At 54.5% G+C, this 21836-nt stretch overlaps 4 protein-coding genes across 4 annotated transcripts; all 4 read left to right on the top strand.

Moving 5' to 3' along the window:
- Window positions 1-587: 587 nt before the first annotated feature.
- CkaCkLH20_04064 (cytidine and deoxycytidylate deaminase zinc-binding region) lies at window positions 588-1947 on the top strand (the record flags this gene model as incomplete). Its single annotated transcript, XM_038886783.1, has 2 exons — window positions 588-841; window positions 891-1947. The coding sequence occupies 2 exons, from the start codon at window positions 588-590 to the stop codon at window positions 1945-1947; spliced, it is 1311 nt and encodes a 436-aa protein (XP_038748033.1).
- A 1045-nt stretch (window positions 1948-2992) lies between these two features.
- On the top strand, window positions 2993-4390 carry CkaCkLH20_04063 (RNase h domain protein; the record flags this gene model as incomplete). Its single annotated transcript, XM_038886782.1, has 3 exons — window positions 2993-3158; window positions 3228-3660; window positions 3760-4390. The coding sequence occupies 3 exons, from the start codon at window positions 2993-2995 to the stop codon at window positions 4388-4390; spliced, it is 1230 nt and encodes a 409-aa protein (XP_038748032.1).
- A 1986-nt stretch (window positions 4391-6376) lies between these two features.
- On the top strand, window positions 6377-8358 carry CkaCkLH20_04062 (sodium/hydrogen exchanger family protein; the record flags this gene model as incomplete). Its single annotated transcript, XM_038886781.1, has 4 exons — window positions 6377-6494; window positions 6593-7040; window positions 7102-7816; window positions 7903-8358. The coding sequence occupies 4 exons, from the start codon at window positions 6377-6379 to the stop codon at window positions 8356-8358; spliced, it is 1737 nt and encodes a 578-aa protein (XP_038748031.1).
- Window positions 8359-13519: 5161 nt separating this feature from the next.
- CkaCkLH20_04061 (uncharacterized protein) lies at window positions 13520-17861 on the top strand (the record flags this gene model as incomplete). The annotated part of the gene is made up of 3 exons (XM_038886780.1): window positions 13520-14140; window positions 14189-17653; window positions 17706-17861. The coding sequence occupies 3 exons, from the start codon at window positions 13520-13522 to the stop codon at window positions 17859-17861; spliced, it is 4242 nt and encodes a 1413-aa protein (XP_038748030.1).
- Window positions 17862-21836: the final 3975 nt, after the last annotated feature.

The raw sequence follows: 21836 nt of genomic DNA, 5'->3' as shown, positions 1-21836 counted from the left end.
CCTACCGATTTCATCGATTTCATCGTGACAATCAAGGTACAAGCAGTAACTTGGCTTAGTTTGTTCAGGGCAAGAGTCAATTTCTGCAACTACCATCCACGGTGTACCATTAGGAAATACTCGCATCCCTTCTGGATCTATTTCTCGCCATCGAACTTCATCTTCTTCTTCTTGACTGCGTGGCCGAAAAACACAACACTTCCAACCCCAAGAAACCCTCATCGCAACGCGTCTTTGGCAAATCGTCTTCTTCCTGAGATTCCAGGCTGGGCTTCATTCAACCTTGGCCACAATCTCTCCCGAAGACGAAAATCTGTCTGCTACGCGCGGCCAGAGTAGAACAGTTGTCGTCCGGAAAACACCAGCACTTCTTGTAGCAAGCATCGCCGGTACTCCCTTTCGGAACCGCCTGTCGCTACCAGCCATCACGCGAGTTCTCGCTTCATCCGATAGGCATCGCCTCCTGTCAATGTGAGTCATAAGATGGAGTCACCATCGTCTACCTTCAGTCCGATGCTAACGGCCTCAGCCTTTCGTCTCCCATCTCACCTTCGATCTGAAGATTGTACGAATAAAAAATCGCCACAATGCTCGCAGTCGAACGCCCCACGCCTCCGGAGACTATCTCTGACATGTCAGACAGCCGGGTCGATGAGAAGCCTGAGCACACTGGTCCCGATGTCATTCAGCCTCACCCGCTCATTGATGAGCTTCTTCCACAGCAGCTAGGCCGTGGTGTCCTGATTCCCCTGAAGACGACCCTGGAGATCCGACAGGACCACACGATCGTCCAGGCCTTGCTCACCAGAGCTCCTGCCAAGTCCACCAACGATGTCGTCAAGTAAGTTCAAACACCAGATCAAGAGAGCAGCCCACTGACCTGAACACAGCCTTCTCCGCTCGATGCTCCCTGAGGGCGTAGCTAACAGCTTGCCTCATCTGCGACGGTGCGCGAAGCCTGCCGATATCCCGGCTCACCTGAAGACCCAGTTCATGAACGACTCGCCCGAGGGTCGCCAAGTTCATACTGGCAAGTCAACCTGGATTTACATCATGCTTGGCGAGGAGAAGGACTTTGACAGGGAGAAGTTGGTTGCATCATTGACTGCGATTGAGGGCATGGACGAGAACTTCTTCCTCACCAGCATCCCCATCCCCCTGGTCCCTCCCACCTCCCAGGTCCAGGCGGCCATGTGGACGTCGCAGTTCTGGCCTACGGTCTACAGGAAGAACAACCCCCTCGGTCCCCACCCTAGCATGGTGGGACGCTCTACTGATATCATCCGGGACGAGACGTCTCTGTGGATGTCTCTCGCTCACCGTGTCGCTCAGCAGGCCAAGCAGAAGGGCGTCGGAGAGCCCATGGGAGCCGTCATCGTCCAGCGTGAAGGCGGAAAATCAGAGCTTGTAGCGGTTGCCGGAGATGCTCGTTGGCACCAGGAGCCCAACAAACGCGGTACCGGCAACCCCATGGCCCACTGTGTTCTCAGAGCTATCAGCATGGTTGCGCAGAAACTCGTTCGGGCTGAGCGACGGGCAGCCGGACGCTCCAACGAGTCACCTCTGCTTACATACGACGCCTTCCAAGACAGGCCTCTTCTTGAGGCTGAGAAGGCCATCTTCGACGACGAGCACCCCAACACGGACGGCTACCTGTGCCATGGCATGGAGATGTACCTGACCCATGAGCCTTGCGTCCAGTGCTCCATGGCCATTCTTCATTCACGCATGGGGAAAGTCGTCTTCGCACACCGAACGCCGCTTACCGGAGGCATGTGCTCAGAAGACAGGGACCACGGCCACCCTGAGCTGGCGGGCTGCGGTGGCGGAGAAGGTCTCGGCCTGTTCTGGAGACGCGAACTGAACTGGAGCTTGCTGGCTTGGGAGTGGGAATCGAGCGACTGTGTGGGACCTTTGCCGCCGGTTGATCACAGAGTCCATGCTTAGTCCCCATGGGACTTTACGACAATACCTTGGTGCTTATGGCCGAAGATCCGGCCTAGGCTTGAACAGTCTTTGTGTGGAGGGAGGCCAGCAGCGAAGATGCAAGCTGTTGGCGTTCTCAAAACACCAACATCGATACCCCCTGTATACCGGAAACTGCTTCGGCCCCCTGATAGCCTTTGTTCATTGTGTTTGCCCTTTTATAGTTGGCTCAGACATTGGTTTGGAGGGCAAGCAGAGGGGTTAGATAGTCCTCTCAGCTCTAGTCGGATATGCGGCGTTATGAAGAAGTCTCGGGAGTGGGCTGGTGGAGGCCAGGTCATGAATTATACCCATGCTGTCTCACATGTAGATTACGGCAGCTCTAACAATGAACAAAGCTCTATGATTTCAGCTGCCCCTAATTATGATAGTGACTTTGAAAGTGGGATGATTTCTACTCTGCTCTCATAATTCAGCCTCGTTCTGAGCTAACGACAGCTACCTTCAGCGCGCTAAGAAGGCGGCAAGCTTTGCTGTGCCGCAAGGCAGGGAAGGTCGTTACTGCGGGGAAGGGAGGCGCTTCTTATCTTATCAGCCGGCCCAAATTCAGCAACAGCAACCTCTCGGAAAACCAGCATCAAAGCGGTCGCTGATACTTCGTCGCCGGTCGTTGTCGTTTCTCAATATTGTTCATTCTTTCCGTGTTTCGGCATGCGCCCGAACAAAGGCAGCTGCTAAGAAAACGGTTCTGAATCCACAGCCTTCGAGACCCCCTTCGGCCCGCCCTTCGCAACATGACCCGCCTTTGACTCCTCCCACGCGACTCGCACATGGGTGGCTTTTGCAACGATTGATGCAGCTACAAGCTCCCCGGACAAAGATCGTCGACTTCATTCTGCTACAGTCAGGAGCTCCCAGAATACTCTCACCACCTGCGAACTTGCCGAGCCTACTTATAAGAAGGCAACGAAGCTCGACACCCTGGCGGAACATACGCGACGTACGCGACAGGCGCGACAAGCAACCCCAGGGAGTCTTTGCGATCCTACGACGCTTGATTGAAGACATGTCGGCCAAGAGAGCAGCTCCCGCCACGGGCGGGAGCCACTGGAAGAAGGCCAAGACGGAGAAAGAGAAGAAGTGGTACGCCGTCAAGTCTGGCAAGGAGCCAGGCGTGTACGAGACGTGGGATCAATGCCAGGCCCAGACCACCGGATATCATGGAGCTGTGTGTAAGTCTCGTCGCAGCCAACCTCTTCTGAGCACTCTGGATCATCGGCTAACACACGGTGCCCGCGCAGACAAGTCGTTCACGCGCAAGGAAGATGCCGAGGCATTCGTAGCGGGCAAGAAGGTCCCGGATAGGAGCGGAAAGCCGAAGCCGCTGAGATACTACGCCGTCGCCCGCGGAAACTACACGGGCATCTTCAACGATTGGAGTGACGCCCAAGATTCTACGAGAGGCGCCAAGGGACCTAAGTACAAGAGATTCGACACGCTACCCGAGGCCGTCGCCTTCATGAGGGAATGGGCCGACGAAGAAACTCTAGATCGAATCCGGGGCGAGTACGGAGATGTCTCAGACCCAGAGCTGTCAGATGAGCAGGAGGAGGAAGAGGAGGAGATCCTGGAGCCAGGTCTGTTGCGCATATTCACGGACGGCAGTAGCTTGAGCAACGGCCGACATGACGCCGTGGCAGGCGTGGGCGTCTTCTTCGGCAAGAATGATCCTAGGTATGTCGTGTGTTGCATATCCCGTGGAGTTCAGCCTGCAGCTGGGAACACCGGTTTCGGGCTCGCGTTATACTGAGGAAGCGAGCTGACCCATCCCAGAAACATTTCCGAACGTCTTGAAGGCCCATTGCAAACGAACCAGCGCGCTGAGCTTACCGCCGTCTTGCGCGCTCTCGAGAGCATCCCGGCCAAGGTATCAGTGCAGATCTTGACTGACAGCAAGTACTCCATTAACTGCGCCGAAACTTGGTGCAAGGCGTGGGAGAAAAAAGGATGGAAGACGTCAGAGGGGACTGATGTCAAGAACAAGGACCTAATCCAGGCTATCCGAAAGAAGATGGTCCAACGTGACGATGCGAAGGCGAAAACTGTCTTCACATGGGTCAAAGGACACGCCAACACCCAGGGCAATATCGAGGCGGACAGACTGGCAAATGCGGGGGCTTACTGTGCTCCTAAAGAGGCCAAGGGCCGGACGAAGTTGAAGACAGAGAACGAAAAGCCTTTCGACACAGAGTCTTTCGAAGATGCCCAATTCGCCGCACTTTTCGACCATCCGGACACAATCGGTGCTTACCCTACCCTCACTGGAGCACTGAAACCTTCTAAGGGTCGGACGAAGCTGAAGAATGAGGGCCGGAGCGACTTTTGGGATCCCGAAGGCGAGCCTCTCTTCCAAGTTGAGTCAGACGGCGAGAAAGACCAAGGAAACAAGCGACGACGAAGATGATGAAACCCACCTGGCCTTCATTACGGCATGGAATCGAAAATACAGTCGCTCTAATCGTACACACCTGCAGAGGCCAGCAAGCCCGGCATCTTCGTGGAGGAATGTGCATTGGACGCGCCGCCTGGTCGTGTGCTGGCTGCCCGATACATCACGTGGCTCTACCCGTCAGTCACGAAACGGCGTCGATCGGTTTGGCGGATGGACACAAGGAACCAGCACACATCTCTCCTCGGCTGCCAGTGGTGAATATAGCGTACGGTCAAGTTTGTCTTACGACAGACCCAGGCGCGCGTATTGCTTCAGCTTAGACGGCATTCATAACGAGAAATCCCTGAGCGTTCAACTTTGCTGGAGGAATGTGTGTACAGGCGAACACAGTACAAATGGCGACGGGTTTGTTTTGTTTTCATCGTCTCCTGTAAAGAACTTATATTCTCTTTCAAGGGTTTCTCGTCGATAGGAAGGAGTTTTGAGGTATTTCATCGTAGCGTCACGGACGGCATTTTCTTTTGCGCTGAGATATCCCCCCTCGGAGTCAATATCACATTTCTTCTCATCCGATCCCCTCTGTCCCTGTGCGAAAATACCTTGTGGTGATGATACGCGGCTCTCAGTGGACACGTAGCGGTCAAAACTCTCCTGTGTGTGTATGCGCCAGCTTCCCGATGTCCGTCGTCGCGAGAAACTTCTGCTCGTGGTGGCTGGTTGCCTTCCGAGAGAAGCCTCCAAGAGAAGCCTCCGAGAGAAGCCTCCAAGAGAAGCCTCCGAGAGAAGCCTCCAAGAGAAGCCTCCGAGAGAAGCCTCCGAGAGAAGCCGGGGCATGGTCGAGACCTGGCGGATATCAGTACATTTTTTTCTTGGCGAATGTAGCCCGTACGTAGGTTGCGGCAGAAAAGAGACGGACGGGACGGGAATTATGCACACGGCCACTTCCCGATTTGTGAAGGATAAAGAGGCATGGATGCCGGGCGTTCTAACTACTTTGGACAAAACAACAATGGAATTGAATCCCAGACAGAAGCGGCGCAAAACCTATCCGTACCTAGGCAAGTAAGGTAAGGCAAGATACCTTACCTTACGTAGAATACCTAGACCTGGCACTAACCCCACGTGTTGTGAGAACACCCCCACGGACAAGAAGAAAAAAAAATCAAGCAGACCCTTAACAATTTTTCGTCGCAAAGCGGCGGTGATGACGATAGGTGTCCATGCGCACCCATGACTGATGCGCGGCTTGTTCATCCCGTTTTCCCAAACCGCCGTTCGCCACTCCCTGACCTCTCCTCCTCTTCCTCTTCCACTTTCCTCCCCCTTTCACCATTCCGCACTTCCATTCCAGCCTCCGCTCCCGTGCTGATCGAAGCGACAAAAGACAACAATTCCCAAGTAGCTTTCCGACTCTCGTCGCGCATATCACGGACTGCCATCCAGACCCGAGTCTGGACACTGAGGGGCGCAAATCGCAACCACCCAATCCGAAGTCACCGTCCCAGACCGCCCCTTTAGGTTGTCTCAGTTTCCTCTCCTCTCGTTGCTGTGCGAATTCCGACCCGAGCGGTTCGCGCAAAGTAGGGAAGCAAGGGAGAATCGGGAAAAACAGCAGTAGCAGCAGAAGCCGCGTTTTTCCAAGAACGCACTTCGTCGTCTCAGACTCCCCCCTCCCAATGACAGTCAGCCACGCGAGCGCCGCAGTCATCTCCGTCATTCTGAGCCACGCGATTCGTTGAATCGACATCTTGTTGCGTGTGTCTGATATACCCCATTTTGTTTGCGATTTCGAGAAAAGGCCGCGGTCGGTCAAAGGCGCAACCCCCGGTCGGAAAAAAAGCTTGGGAGAACAGAACGGCTTGTCTCGAGGATAGGGGCTGTTTTGATTGGAGCATCTCGCAGCAGATCGCGGGGCTTTGTGACTACCCAGGTGGAACAAGAAAGAAGTAGCCCCTTGGCAAAAGCTTGGTTCCGCGCGCGAAACGCAAATCAGCGACGATGCCTACTTTGGCGGTCACAAACTTCAACATCATTGTCGGTGTGCTGGGAGGATGGATCTCATTGTTCGGGCTGGTCTCGTTTCTCTGCAAGGAGAAGTATTACCTATCCGAAGCGCGTAAGTTTACCTACATACCTGTCGGCCCGGCGACCTATTACCTCGCAGGTCGAACGTGCGTAGATGCGGGATTCTGTTTGGCTAACGAGACGTGTCAGTGATATCCCTCTTGGCGGGCGTGGCCTTCTCGCCCCCGGCGGCGAATCTGATCAGACCGCTGGAATACGCGGGGTCGGAGGAGAACGTCGAGAGCGTGACGCTCGCCTTCTCGCGGCTGGTGCTCGGCGTGCAGCTGGTGCTGGCCGGCGTGCAGCTGCCCAGCCGGTACCTCCGCACGCAGTGGAAGCCGATGGCGCTGCTGGTCGGGCCCGTCATGACCTGCATGTGGCTCGCGACGAGCCTGCTCGTCTGGGGGCTGGTGCCGAACCTCCCGTTCCTGCACGCGCTCGCCGTCGGCGCCTGCGTGACGCCTACGGACCCGGTCTTGTCGAACGTCATCGTCAAGGGACGGTTCGCGGACCACAATATCCCCAAAGAGTTGCAGAACCTCATCATTGCTGAGAGCGGCGCCAACGATGGACTCGGATACCCGTTTCTTTTCTTCAGGTGCGATTCAATCCGTGCTGATTTTTGGACGAGTGAAGGCAACAGCTAACGGGCAGTGCAGCTTGTACTTGATCAAATACATCGGCGATGGTGGGAAGCAAGCTTCTGGCGGCGCCGGGCTGGCCATGGGGCTGTGGTTCGGCGAGACCTGGGGCTACACCATCATCCTCAGCGTCATCTACGGAGCTGTCGTTGGATGGCTGGCCAAGAGGCTGTTGAGATGGGCCGAGAGCCATAAGTACGTCGACCGCGAGAGCTTTCTCGTGTTCGCCATCTCGTTGGCTCTCTTCATTGTTGGCACATGCGGTATGATTGGCAGTGACGACGTCCTCGCCTGCTTCATCGCCGGTAACGCCTTTACGTGGGACGACTGGTTCCGCCTTGAGACCGAAGACGATTCGTTCCAGCCGACGATAGACATGCTTCTGAACGTGACCATATTCATGTGGTACGGGGCTGTCCTGCCCTGGAACGAATTTCTTCACAACAACGTTATCCCCATCTATCGTCTGATTCCGCTGGGAATTCTCGTGCTGATGTTCCGGCGCTTGCCGTTCGTCTTTGCGATTCACAGGGTTATTCCGCAGATCGAGGAGGTGAAGCAGGCCATCTTTGTGGGCTTCTTCGGGCCCATTGGGGTGTCGGCCGTCTTTTATCTCTACGTCACTCTCGAATTCATCCACACGTTGAACGAGGGCGAAGAGCCGCGCGCAGATGTCGCTCACATGGGCGAGGTAGTCCGAGTCGTTGTTTGGTTTCTGGCCGTCTGCAGTATCGTAAGTTTTCGGGGGCACTTCCGGTCCCCCGTTCCATCTCCCCGTTCCGCCCCTCCGGTGAAGGCCTGAAATAATTTGTTCCCTAGGTGGTCCACGGGCTGAGCATTCCGCTTGGAAAGCTCGGCTACTACGCCCCTCGGACGCTGTCCAGGGGCGTATCCTTCATGAGCGGGGACGGCGACGAACCGCGGTCCTTTCGTGTCCGCGGGAGGGTTGCGTTCCCGTTCGGCCGGTCCAGGTCTGTAGCATCCAACGGTGTCGCGGACGCCGAGTCCGGAACGCCGTCCGAGACAGAAACGAGCCGGGCTGTCTATAGAATCGGCGGGTCCATCATCCCCCGTCAGCAGGGCCAGTCGGGTACGTCGACGCCTAAGCGGCTCGATGAACCGGCCCAGCGATCAGGCCCTGAGGATGGAGTTCTTCAGACTGAGGTGGCTGATCGGCGTGAGGCGTCAGCGCCACAGGCACCTGAGCTGCCAAGCCGTACTATTCGGTTTCCCGATGAGACGCCTGCCCCTCAGGGATCTCCCCGCGAGTTGTAGGGTCTGTGAAGCGGATTTCCGCTCACTGCCGCAAACCCAGTGTTTGCGAACTCTCGTGCAGCATATGGGCTGGGTAAGTATAGTGTGGTGTGCCCTCAAGGTACCTTGGCTGGTCGTCCAGTCGCGAAGGGGGATATGTGTCTGTTCATGGAAGGCTTGAGGGTTTCTCGCCTCCCATTGCTTTCAAAAGGTCTTGTCTGGCGTTCAGATCGAGAGATATTCTCGTTTCCTGAAGTCAGACGTTCCAGACCTCGATTAGACTTGTGTTGTCGTCCAAACGGAGGGTTGGGATAGCTACTTAGAGTAATTAGACAAGACTATTTTGAGATTCGCCGTCGGTGTTCGTTCGGGCCGCCTTTTCTTAGTGGATTGCAGTGAAAGGCGACAGTTAAATTTCCGCGAGACATTTGACCACAATTGGTGTGCCCGCCCAGCGGCGGTTTCGTCAGTAACTGATATCCTCGAATGCGATTGAGCCGGGTTACCGCCGTCACCAAAGACCAGCTGATAAGTCATCTGAGTTTCGCTCCGGGTCAGATGAAGACCAACTTCATGCATGTACTTCGGTAGGTGTAAGGTTTACATAATGAGTTTATGCAGACAGTCAATTGTGCACCATTGTGTGCCACTAGCCGACGACACACTGGCGAAGGCTAAAGATGGTGGTGGTGTTGCGGCGTTTTGGCGAGATTCGGCGCGATGTCGGGGCTGACGATTGAAGCGTCTCGGCCGGTGGCTGGCAGTAAACCGCTCAGACGGCGAGGCGAGGCGAGGGCTGGAACTAGGCAAGATGGCGCGAAAGGTATTGATCAACTTGTTGAATTTCTTGCTGACAGCGGAAGTGGTGTCGTTGGTGGTTGGTTGCTGCTGTGGTGGTGGTGCAGGTTGACACCATCCTGCGGCAAGGGTTGCATTCACCACCGGGTTCTGTTCCTTGACGTTGGGAAGCGCGGCCGACTATCATGCTTCCGGAAGTCGACATCGGACGCAAGATGCACAGAATAGCTGCCGGCTCGATATCGTGGCAACGCAACCCGTTATCTGCCGGGGCGTTGCATTGCGCGTTTTTAGGGGTGTCTGCAACCGGCCAAAATGTTCGCCAGATTTTGGCTCGAATCTAGTATCAGCCCGGATGTGTTGCAGATATTTGATGTCTTGTGTCTTCAGAAGAAACGGGACACCAGAGCCAATGGGGCACATCATCTCCCGGCGGGAGTTGAGAGCAGAGTGTGTCTTGGAAAGGTCGGATGCTTCCTAGAAGACCGATTGGTTTCTTGGATGGAACGGTCCGGCCGAAGTTAAGTTTTGGACACGCCGCAAGGTGGCATCATGATCATCATCTGTTGTTGAGGTAGGTGCTCGATGGTTGATGCATAGTAGGCGTAACTAAGTGGAAGGTCTGAGGTACCCGAACTCGCAGTTGGTAAAGTGCATTAGGTTGACCGGGAAAGAACCCAGGTTGTGAACCTACCAAGGCGATTTGCTTTCCGCCGAGTTCTACTGGCTTTGGCACGATAAGACGTAAGCGCTGAGACGGTGGTCTCTGCGTTTAAGGTGGATGACAGAGTCCGTGGAAGAGTTAGTTTCTGGGATTATTGAATCGGCGCAGTTCGAATCCAAAAAAAGAAGAAGACAGGTTGCCGTTTCCGTCGATATGCAGAGCCGCGGCCAATATCCGTTTTGTGTAAGATGTTGCCTGGAAGCGTAGAATGATGGTAACAAGCCACTGAAGCAGAATCCCCACGGTGGAGAAGAGGAAGGTAAAACCTGGCGATGGCTTCCAACATGGCGCGTACGAACAAGAATGGCATCGTATCCGTACTCTCAGCGTTGGTTGTGGGTAGGATTCCGAGGGTCCTGACTGGATAGCAGTTCCCAAGCCTGCAAGATGAGGGAAGATTGACGTTGGTTGCTGGCCTGGCCAAGTTCTCGAGTTGAGGCAAGTCAGCCTGCGAGGGCAAGGAAGGCAGTGGCGGAATTGCAACGCTGCATCGCATCTTGGTGCTTGGCCGCACCTCAGGCTAAGGCAGTAGTCCACAAGGCAGGGCCAGGGGTGACTGGAGCCTTGGTGTTTCTTGTGAACTAAGCCGTAAAGGCTCGGAAAGTCTTCGAGTTGAAACAGTGGAATGGGGGGAGGAGCCCCGAGGAATGAAGGTGATCCTTTCTGGGCTGAAGTGGGTTCAGAGAGAGCGGGCGGATTGGCAGAATTACTGCGCAAGCGAGGGCAGGGCAGCTGGGCACCGGAGGGCGCTCATCTGCGGTAGCGTACAGAGAGTCAGAGTAATGTCCCGTCATAATTTACCAGGAAGACTGCCCTGGCGCGGGCTTCCGTGCTGTGCCGTGATCTGAGGAGTTGACGCGAGGTGGTTGCTTATCAGCGATTCAGTGATGGAAGGGATGTGGGTTGTCTGAGTCTCTCGCAGAGAGTGAAAATGTTCACACTGTATTCAGACCCTAGCAAGGGACCGACAGAGTTTCTAAAATTCCCATTGGTCAAAAACGCAGTGGCTTGAGTGGGCAGGTGGGACTCTCGGAGAGGGCTGCCATTTGTCTTGGCGGCTCGTGGCGCAGGAGCCACACGCCCGCGGTGAGTTCGCGTAAGCGTTCCGTCCACTAGCAGCCCGGAGGTGCCTACCTACTGCGTAAGGTAATCAGGTACGTATCTTTCACACTCTTTCCCCTCTGCTGGTGAGGTGGCCATTGCCAATTGGTAACTTCACCACTCTGTATTCCATCGAGTGTCCAGTGACGGTGGACCAAATGCAGCAGTCGTTGCCAGGTCACAATCAGGCAATGACAAATACGCAAGCTGAAAGGATAGAATGGAAGAAACAGAAGGTGTCATATCAAAAGTCCCTGGGTTAGGTGTACGCGGGCAAGTGGACACCAGACCAGAGGGTAAGGTACCTTACGTGGAGGGATCACTTTTCATCCAGACCACCACCACCAACACCACCATCTAACACCGCCCTTCCGATGAAGGAAACACCGACAGCAAGGGCTGGCGGCGCGGGAAACACAGCACAGGGCATCAGTCAGTTCCAGCTCTCCCAGCTCCCTCCAGGTCCAACTTTGACATGTCTCGTACACTAACTTGGAAGCTTGAGCACTGGGCATCCGGCACCACAACGCCAGCCCGAGTGCACGCACTTCAATATTCTAATGGATGTGACAACAGCACTCACCGTTCCCGTTCCCGTTCCTCTATTGCTTCTGTTTCGTTCCAACTTGCGTAGTCCCTGCCAGGAAGGTGCTCTTCGTATGGAGGCATCCGTCTGCACGGCACAAGTCAAAGCAAAAGCGGGCAAGGAACATATCTAACAATGACACTCTACAAGTACGCCATGCACCCACCACCTTTTGCTGCAAGGTCGATCAGGGAAGAGACGGATTGATAGCGACCTTGATCGTACTCGTTCAGTTTAAACACTGAACAACCGGGATGACAACGACAACCTCGCCCGAGCTTGCGTCAGGTCCGGGTCCGTCTCTTCTACCCGGAGCACACAGCCCAGTGCTGCTGCCGCCGTACATAGACGCGATGCCGCTTCGACTGAAGTAGTCGATTCCGAGTCTTGAGACGTTGAGTTTGGTCTACCCGCCCGGCCACATATACAACAAACACACAGGCGCTCTCCTTCGACCTAACCTCGAATCACATAAGATCAAAACGCCTCCGATCCACACTTTGTTCCATTTCACCATTGTTCGTGCTATCGACGTGTCTGTGCCTGTGTCTTGTCTCTGATTCGGCTGCCGTCCAGGTTGCTGTACCAGAGTGGCTCGCTGTGGCTCGGTGCGTACAAACCGACATTCGGTATTGTTCCTCGACATCCTTCTCCGCGCCGCTCTTCAACCCAATTCAGCCAAATCCATCGAGACTTTGTTGCCTCATTCTGCGCCAAAAAAACGCCTACTTCTCCCGTCACCGGAAGGCTCCTTCATCAAGGTCACACCAAGACCGGTCGACAGCCGTCTCGTCCTCGCTGACGCCGCCTTCGCTGCCGTCAGGACGACCTTCTCGTCCGTCTCCCCTCAACGGCGGCCGCACCACTAAAGGGCTCATTGGTCTGGACGCACGCAACTGGCATTGGCACGACGGGCATTGGTCGCACTGATTGGCTTCATCTGTCCCCAATTTGCGTCTCCATTGCTCTCCTCCCCTGTCCAGCTCAGGGCAAATTTCGAGTCACCGCTCAGAGGGACGGTTTTCGTTTTTGAGACATTGTTACCGCCTCGACTGTCCGTCCGTACGTACATGCGCTGCGCGTCTGGCACCAACCAGACCGTGGTGGGAGCTGTATTTGGCGGATCAGACTGGATCTCTCCGATTCTGGACGTACAATTTCCGCGCTGGCTTTTTTTTCCTCTCCCTCCCTCCCTTCGGCCCAGCCTGACCTAACCTAATATTACCACTCCTCTCTCAAACGGGAGGAACGAGAAAGGCAGAGAGAGAGAGGAAGAAAAAAACCAATCTAACAACACTTTTTTCCAACCTCCGAAGACAGCATACGCAAGAGAAAAAGAAGACATTCGCGTTCCTGGCGCCACAATGGACTCTTAGGTCACCATATCTGTTACTCCTATCGTCTCCGCACCGTACAGATATTGGCAATCACTTTGGCTTTGGCTCAGTACGACACAGTACACACAAGACGAAATACACCCGACAGGCATCCCAAATTCCGAATCTCACCTCACAATTCCCCCGACGGCTTCTTCTCAGGGTCTGTTACACCGTGTATCCGCACCGCACTGGCAACTCGCAACACTGCCCAGCCTAGCCCGACCCTTGCTTGCTAGCCCAGTGCGACAAACTCTCTTGGATTGGATTGCCAACGAAACTCGCGACTCCCTCAGGTCTTGTCCTGTCCTGTCCTGTCCCGTCCCGGTTCACAGTCGGACTCGCATTAGAGGGACACTGGACGGTGGACCCCCCACTCCACCGCCTGGGCTACACTGTACACCACTATACCACGAGACGCCCTTTTCCCCACACAACATCCCCAGACCGAGCTTTCACCTCCTCCCCTTTCGTCGCCATCTCCGTCGCCGTCGTCGTCGTCGGCCTCAACTTCCATCCTCGATCATTGTTGCTGGTCAAGGTATGACGACTGCTGGTGCCGCCATCGGTGCCAGCCCTATACCATCCGCTCCGGTTATGTCCGCCACCATCGACTACAACGAGTTTCTCGATTACGACGACGAAGGCTTCGGTGCCCCGAGCCCGATGCAGAATTTCGATCTGTCCAACCCCGACACCCTCAAGTTCCTGGAATCATCCCAATCGCTACACGAAACGAAGTCGCTCGAGCCCCAGGCCACTCTGTTGGCCAACGGAACCGTCGCCGCTGGTTCTCCCGACTCCATCGTCGACTCGTTCCGAGACTCGTCCTCCGATTCTGACTCCTCCAAAAGGACCGGCAGCTCCGCCTCCGGGAAAACTGCCTTGACAGCCGGCGACGTGATGATGACAGATGGAGCCGATATCAAGCCTGACTGGGAATCCTCGGCGGCCTTCGTCGGCCGCCCAGAGGATAGTGTCTATCTCTTTGGCGCGAATGCCGACGCGACCGCCTTGCCCGACCTCGATATTGGCGCCGACGAGTTCATGAACGATTCATTCGACTTCGAGAGCGCCTCCAGCAGCCCAAATGCCGTCGGAAGTGCACCGCCCGCCAACATGGAATCGCCCGAGATGCCCACCATTCACACCAACGGCCCGCAAAAGCCACCTGCGCCCAGCAATACCAGAACCAAGAATCACGCCAAGAGGAATTCGGTGAGTCTTGCCCGTTGTCATCCAGAGAAGCGCGACTAATCCTGTCAGCAATTCTCCATATCACAGCCTATGAATGGGCTGAAAATGACCAACTCGAGGGAGTGTTCACCCATGTCTCAGTCCATGATAACGAGCCACGAGGCTTCGCCGTCAGCCTTCTTCAACAGCTCGCCGTCGCCGGGCGCGCCTCCAGACTTTACGAACGCCGTCGCGATGAACGCCATGAACCCGAATGGATTTTGGCCAAAACTGGATCCGGCAGCGCAGCACCAAATGGTACCCCAGAACATGTCACTGCCACCGCAGTTCCATACGCACGATGGTCTACCGGTCATGCCTCAACATATGCCCGTGTTCACTCAACCCAACTTCGACTTCGTCAATCGCCAGCCACGGTTGACGATTCACCCGACACCGAACAAATCCCGCGTCGAGACCCAGATTCCCATCAAATTGACTCTTTACCCGCTCCCTCAGGGCATCAAGCGCCTGCACCTGCCCACACACACCATCTCGAAGCCCAAGTTGCTAGCGAAGCCACCAGCCGAGCGTGCTCCCGACACTCTGGAGCTACACACCATGTTAGTGTGCACTAGTGCGATGACAAGCGAAGACAACCGGCGCAAGGCCTTCCAGCGCGCCGCCGCCGCAGCCGCCACTCGCAGTCCCGTCATGAACGCCCGATCTGCTAGCGACGAGGACGATGAGGAGAACAAGCCGCAAAACGGAGGCGAGGTCCGTATCTGCAACGGCTGCATCACACGTGAACGGAAGCGGGCCGCAAGGAAGAAGATCAAGAAGGTGGAAGAGGAGGAGATGTGGAGTCGAGACGAGACGAGGCGCGTGATCGTCTTTAACACGCAGGAAATCAAGGAGTGGCAGACCCCTAATGGTGTCGTGTCGGACTCTACGGTCACTGGGCGGCCGGAGCCGGTGGCTCCCGTTGGAGCGATGCAAGTGGATGCGCCGATGAGGATTGCGTGTTACTGCCGCCATCACGCTGAGAAGCAGGGTTTCCAGGTCATTTTCACCATCACGGATTGGCAAGATCGCGTCGTCGCACAGGAAATGTCGCAGTCGATCATGATCACCGACGACCACAAGACTCACCCGATCCCGCACCTAAACACACCCGCCACACAGGGCTCAGAAAACAGCATTGTGCCCATGATGAGCACGCCGTTGGACACAAGCCCGCTCAACTCTGGAGGCGCCCCCTTCCGACTGTCACACTCGAGTTCAGATCTGCAGAACCTGCACCGCAACGCCCCTCCGGCTCCGTCGTTCCCCGTTGCAAACCCCGCGACCAAGCCGCCGGCGCCCGCACCTTCAACAACATCTGCTCGGTCCTTGTCCCGGCCGCCGTCCCCGAACGCACACCCAGGGCCGATGACGAAGAAGCGCAAGGCCAGCGGGTCGAGAGTGCCCATTGGCATGGCGATGACCCGTCTCGATACGACGCCTCCTCCTACACAGATGCCTGGAAACCCGGTACCTCCTCCCGCTGTCCCTTCTGCTTCGACATCACCTTTCACTCCCAACCTCACCAACTTCCAAAGTCCTCCTGATGCGGTCTTCCAGAACGGAGCTCCTCCCGCTATGCCTCAGCCGTATGCTACAGGTCCCCCCACCCCCAACAGCAACGACCAGACAATGTTCACCAACGCGAACCGGTCTGCCAGCATGGAGAACATGTCGATGACCATGTTCTCAGCCCCAGCTTCGGCTCATCAAAGTCGCGCGGCCAGCCCTAGTAGGCTAACGAATGGCGTGAGCGCTGTGCCGCAAGGCCAGTTCAACGCCATGTCGTTCATTCCTACAAATGTTGCTCCTGCCCGGCCTCAGCCGACCATTCATAAGATCATTCCCAACGAGGGACCGAAATCTGGTGGTATCGAAGTCACCATCCTCGGTGCGAGCTTTTACCAGGGCTTGGAAGTGCTGTTTGGAGACCAAAAAGCCACCACCACCACCTTCTGGGGCGAGTCGTCTTTAGTCTGCCTTCTGCCGCCATCACCCGTCTCTGGTCCTGTGGTGGTCACTTTCAAGCAGAGCCAGACGCAAGCTGGACAGCCGTTCCCAGCTCTCTCCAAGCAGAACCAAGTCTTCAAGTACGTTGATGACGACGAGGAGAAACTTATCCGCACGGCGCTGTCAATCCTTGGTCACAAGATGTCCGGCCAAATGGTTGACGTGAAGGAACTCGCGCAACGCATCATTGGTCAGGGAGACTCGAGCTGGGGTTCTTCCGGTGGCTCGAACAACGCTGGTTTCGGCGGAAACACCTTCAACATGAGCACCGAATCTCAACTATTGAAGCTGCTCGAGCTGATTGATCTCGACGACAACCCGAGAATGTCTCGCCTGGATCTGAGGAGAAGTACCGGCCAAACAATCCTCCACATGGGGTGTGCTCTGGGATACCATCGCTTCGTCGCAGGTCTGCTCGCCCGTGGCGCTAACCCGGATTTGCGGGACAAGGGCGGGTTCACCCCGATGCATTTGGCGGCCTTGAACGACCACGAGTCGATTGTCCGTAGGCTGATGCAGGCCGGCGCCGATCCCACCATCCGAAGCCTTTCGGGGCTGCGGCCGGCTGACGTTGCTCGGTCGCGCAAGGTGGTTGAGCACATCCGTCGCTGCGAGCGTCACATTCGGTCTCGCAGCGGAGGCTCGTTGCACAGCCGAGCAAGCAGTGCCGCATCACTCAGGTCTCTCTGGGATCCTTTGAGCATGTCCAGCGAATCTGAATCGGCTGATGACGGCGAGGAGAGCCCCGAGTACTCTTCCGGAGACTACGAAGACGAGGAGGAAGAGGAGGAGGCCTGGCTCGATATGCGCCGCCGCTCCAGCGGTCACGCTTTCACGCCTCGTCCTGACCGACAAACTCTTCAAGGAGGCCATGACGAAGTGGAGCCTGGCCTTGCGTCGCCTACGACCGCCATAGCTTCGGCAGTCAGAGACCAGTTTGCTGCTCAGATTCAGCAGTTCCAGCAGGCCATGGCTCACTTCCCCAACCTCCCACAGATGCCAGCGCTACCAAGGATGCCTATGCTTCAAGACTACCAGGCATACCTCCAGCAAAACCAGTTCATGGGCAGAGTCACATCATTGATGCCTAGTATGACTGCATCAAGGCCTGGCTCATCTGACGACGAGAACCCGAGACAGATTGACGGCCGCTGGTGGGACTTGTCATCATACAGGACAACCAACAACAACTCGGCCCCTCCACCGGCGTATGACGAGATCTACCCGCAAGAGGAGCTCGACAGGAAGCAAGCAGCCGCTCTTGACGCTGCTGCTGAGGCCGTTGCCGAACAGCAAGCCGTGTACGACGCGGAAGCTGAGACGGAGACTGCGGAAGCATCCTCGAGTATGGCACCAATCCCGAGCGTACTCAAGATTGGACGCAAGAGTGCCATCACAAAAGAGCAACAACAGAACTTCCTCCGAGCACGAGAGGCCAAGTTCAAGGGAATGCGTAGCGACAAGAACCTGTGGTTTGTTTGGGTAAGTTTTGCCAGAAAGATGCGATATTGTACGTTGTACTAACAGTTTGCAGATTCCACTGCTTACCTGTATACTGGGCGCTATGCTGTACAGCCGGTTCCCGCACTACTTTGCCATGGCCTGGGCCATGGTTCGCTCTGCGACACAGTTTGAGCAAGTTCCTGATGTTGTCAGGAACGTGCAGGACCGTGTCGTCGAGGTCCTTTAAATGCCGTTTCGCATCGCCACCTTCTTCACACTTTTGGGGGATTATGGGAAGATACCCACCCCTCTTTATTCGTGTTTTTGGATCTGAGATAGGGAGAAAAGGAGTTGGTTTGTCTGGGGACCATGAAGAGCAGTTTGGTCTCCTTGAATTAACAGCAAAACGGGGAACACGGCACGGCATGGGAGCGCCGTGCCTTTTTTGGTCGGACGGAGGCCTGGGACATCAACGCCGACATCGCGCAGCACGGAAAGAACTCTTTTCTCACGGAACCAGCAAGCCACCTCACTGGGAAGTTAAGCTTCTACTTTTCTTGATCGTATTCATTTTTGTTGCCTTTGTTTTTTGATCTTTTGGAGTATTGTGCGGGAAAGCCTCGACCGATCGTATTGCTGGGAGAAGAGAGACGGGAGGAGGGAAGGGAGGGTCTAGATGACCCCACGGGCAAAGGGTTGTATCGAGTATATATAGCGAGGCTACTTCGACGAACCATTTTTCTTTTATATAGAGGCAGACGACGTTATCGGTCTAGGCCGCCAAATAATGTCACTGGTATATTCAACGTTCTCGTCCGCAACGAAGTCATCGTGACCAGTAGGTTCCATCGACGTCGTAGAGAGGTCTCAATTTCACGCCACAGGCCTCTCTCTGCCATGCCCAGCCACTTTGAGAAAATATGATGCAACCGTGTCTCGAAGCCAGACACAAAAAAAAAAAAAAAAAACAGCACGCTGGGCGCCGGTGTTGATCGTAGACTGACAGAACGCGGCATCCGATGCCCGGCCATGTGCCGGTATATAATAAACGCCCTCGTCACTGTGGGAGCAGAGCATTCCAGCTTTATGACCACCTGAGAGCAGACCAAGAGGCGTCCAAGTATTCTTCGCTGGTGTCTCCGGGTTGGGTGTGTCGTACGTATCTCATGTTCCTCTTTGATTAGTTGGTTGCGCCAGCGCCAAGAACTCGGTTTCGTCTGTCTCCGCTGCTGTTGTGGGCTTATTCTGTATGGTATTTCTCGTGGAGGGTTAAGATTTGATGTGTAGGATGGGAGAGTTTGATGTTGATGTAGGCTGGCTGGCTGTTTTACTTCAACATGGCCTGATGCAGCGAGAGGGGCAAGAGGTCAGTGCACTGACGACCATTGGATGGCTGGGTGTGGCTTCTCGTCTCTTTTCTTTCATCGTCGAGTGTGTTTTTATATCTGATTGATATGCCAGTCTCGTGAAGGGTGGGAGTACTCCGAGTGATCGGGGGACTCTCATGGGATCGCCGAGCAACGTAGATTCAACTCTACGAGGATAAATATCGACCTTGTCGTGGGTATGGTAGGGTAAGCCGCTTTCATTCATGTTTCGCGGCCTCCAGACGGCGGGAGGAACCGCACGATCCGCTCGGAACAAGCCAACATCTAGAACGATGAATAGTGAACGATGATTAGTGCCGGCAGAGACTACTACCAGGCAGAAGAAGGATGGATATAAGGTCAGGGTTGGTTTCTGTCGCCGCGGTAAATCATATGAAGAGTCTCACATTTCTGGACTTTTCGTAGCTGTTTACGTCTTATCCTGCGGGAATACTAGAGAGATAAACCTGAGAAAGAGAGAGAGCAGCGTGCTCTGTTGACACTCCGAACGATGGTTGTTTCTTGGTACTGGGAAGTGAGGAGTTCTTGTTTTACTCACGGCGGAGTATCCAACTGGGATCATCAAGACGAAGAAGCGGACAGAGCTGCGGTCCTGTGGCAGGATCATTGCCGGTATTGATGACATCCCTTTATAGCTGCGAAGATCCGATGTGCTGACTGCCGCCCTTGGTGATTCGTGTTATCGGTTACTGCGTGGAGCGTAAACCGAGGATCCGTCGAGCATCGGGGAAAACTATACTTAGAAGGACGGCGAAGTTACGACTCTTTCATGTTTTTCACGCTGGATTCTGTCAGGCTGACCGTTTGGTGATAGCATATTTGGTCAGTCGAATTGTGAACACGTGCAACATCTGGGGGTCTTTCAGCTCCGCCGACCAGTACTCAGCTGTATAGATTGGGACAGAAACCTCCCGTCAGACGTTTGGGAGAGCAAGGCAGAAATGGAAACGCGCGAAATGGGTAGAAGCAGGAAACTATCTTATGTCTTGACTTTGGTCGAACTTGTAATTCGATTTGCTTGTACACTTGGTCATCGATGGTCTTGGTAACAGAACATCCGGCCTCCAGGCTAGGCATGAATATTTTGGATGAATAGATGCCTAATGCTGGTGAATAGAGATAATGATGACTGCTTGGTAATTTTGGTGACACAGCTTGGTGCTACGTTGGCTCAGATTCTACGCTACTGGCGAATACGCGACGACAACGAACGATGATCTAGACCGCAGAGCAACTACAACGCACATGGATTGACCGCATGCCTGTTCGCAAAAGAGGGGGAAAAAACCGTCTCAAGGCCATTTAAAAGACGTCGAGTACGAGAACCTATCTTCTCACCTTCATCTCTAATATTCACATTAGCGTGAGGCATAAAGCGTGCTGGAGTTGTCCATCTTATAGCGCGAGAGCAGTGAGGGGTATTTTAGGGAACTAAGCACTCGACTATCTCTCGTGTGAATTTGCTGCTCATACTCTTGACTCAATGAAGATGGTGCAGCCACGATAGATCCAACTCGTCTGGGATTTCGACGTCTGATTTGATACTAGATACGTCGACGAACCGCTGCAGAGCATGGTTGTGAGCCTGTCTGCTTGAGTATAAGATAGCAGTCCAGAAGGAAACACGTCGTCGTCTGCGAATTTGTTTCCGTAGCCACGAAGAGAACAGGCGAGGAATAGAGAGACAAGAAAACTTTTGCCAGTCCGAGGTCTCGCTGACGACACATGACCTCGGCGTTAGCCAAGCCAATGTTGATATCCGGCAGGCTCCAGCACTTCTCGGCCGTCTATGAGGAGACAGGGGTGTTTGTGGTCCTCAACAAGCCCGCGCCTTGCAAACCAGATATAACGATTTTTATTCCCACTACATCACAGCGTTCATTGAAGACCGGGGTAGAACTGTCACTGACAAAGTTGAGGCTAGATACGACGAGTGTTATGGCGCTTGATTTCAGCCGGCGACAAGCGTTGTCGGAGACTTAGTTGTCGTCATCAGCATCGCTGCATGACCCGTTTGAACAAAATCTCAACTTGTTGCTCAGAATAAACATGTCCGCTCATCGTTGCCATATATCGACTAAGTGGTTGTGTGGTCATATGTATGACTGTGAGAAGATAAGTATACGTATCGGTTTACCTCCAGGCTGAAAGAAAATGACAAGCAGCAGGCATGCTTGGTCCCAGCCGTTGTAGAAAACTATAGTTCAACTCAAGCATCGTACATTTAGTGAGTGTCCAGTCGCTAGGACTTCGTCGCCTCTTCTCCGGTTTATTATGTCTGTCCCAGAAGACCGGCCAGCTTACTTTTTCTGAAGCCTGGCCTCAATTTTATTTAAAAGCCAGAGTAACTGCCTTTTCAGCTTTCATCATACTGATTAGGGTTATTCAGGCTTCTCTTAGGGGTGAGCTGAGATTTAGATGCTATATCTTGGATAGCTTACACAATGAGATGTGTTACAACAGATACGATTGTGGCTTCAAATTCAGCTGTACCTGTTTTCAAACTTGAGAGTGCATTTGAGTTGAAATGCGACTGCCTTGCTGGATGTGTCACTCTCACCGCCTTTCTTCTGATACTTAGATCTCTCCCACTTGTTCTATCCGTTGCTTGTTCCTCTGGAATACACCACAAAGAGTTAAATAGAGGCCACTCATCTACTTTGTTTCGTTGACCACCTCCTTCTGCGTCGTTGACAGCCCAAGATCAACAGCTTACCTGGTACCCTGACAGGTGAGGGAACTGGGAGGCAGCCGCGAGCGAAGACGAAACCACATCATGCCACAAAAGCCAAGTGCAATTCTTGGGCAGCAATAATGCCTTGAACGATAAAGTG

The sequence above is a fragment of the Colletotrichum karsti genome, assembly GCF_011947395.1.
Source record: "Colletotrichum karsti strain CkLH20 chromosome Unknown Scaffold10, whole genome shotgun sequence".
In the NCBI taxonomy this organism is placed as follows: Eukaryota; Fungi; Ascomycota; class Sordariomycetes; order Glomerellales; family Glomerellaceae; genus Colletotrichum; species Colletotrichum karsti.
This window is presented reverse-complemented; position numbering and strand designations above follow the sequence as displayed.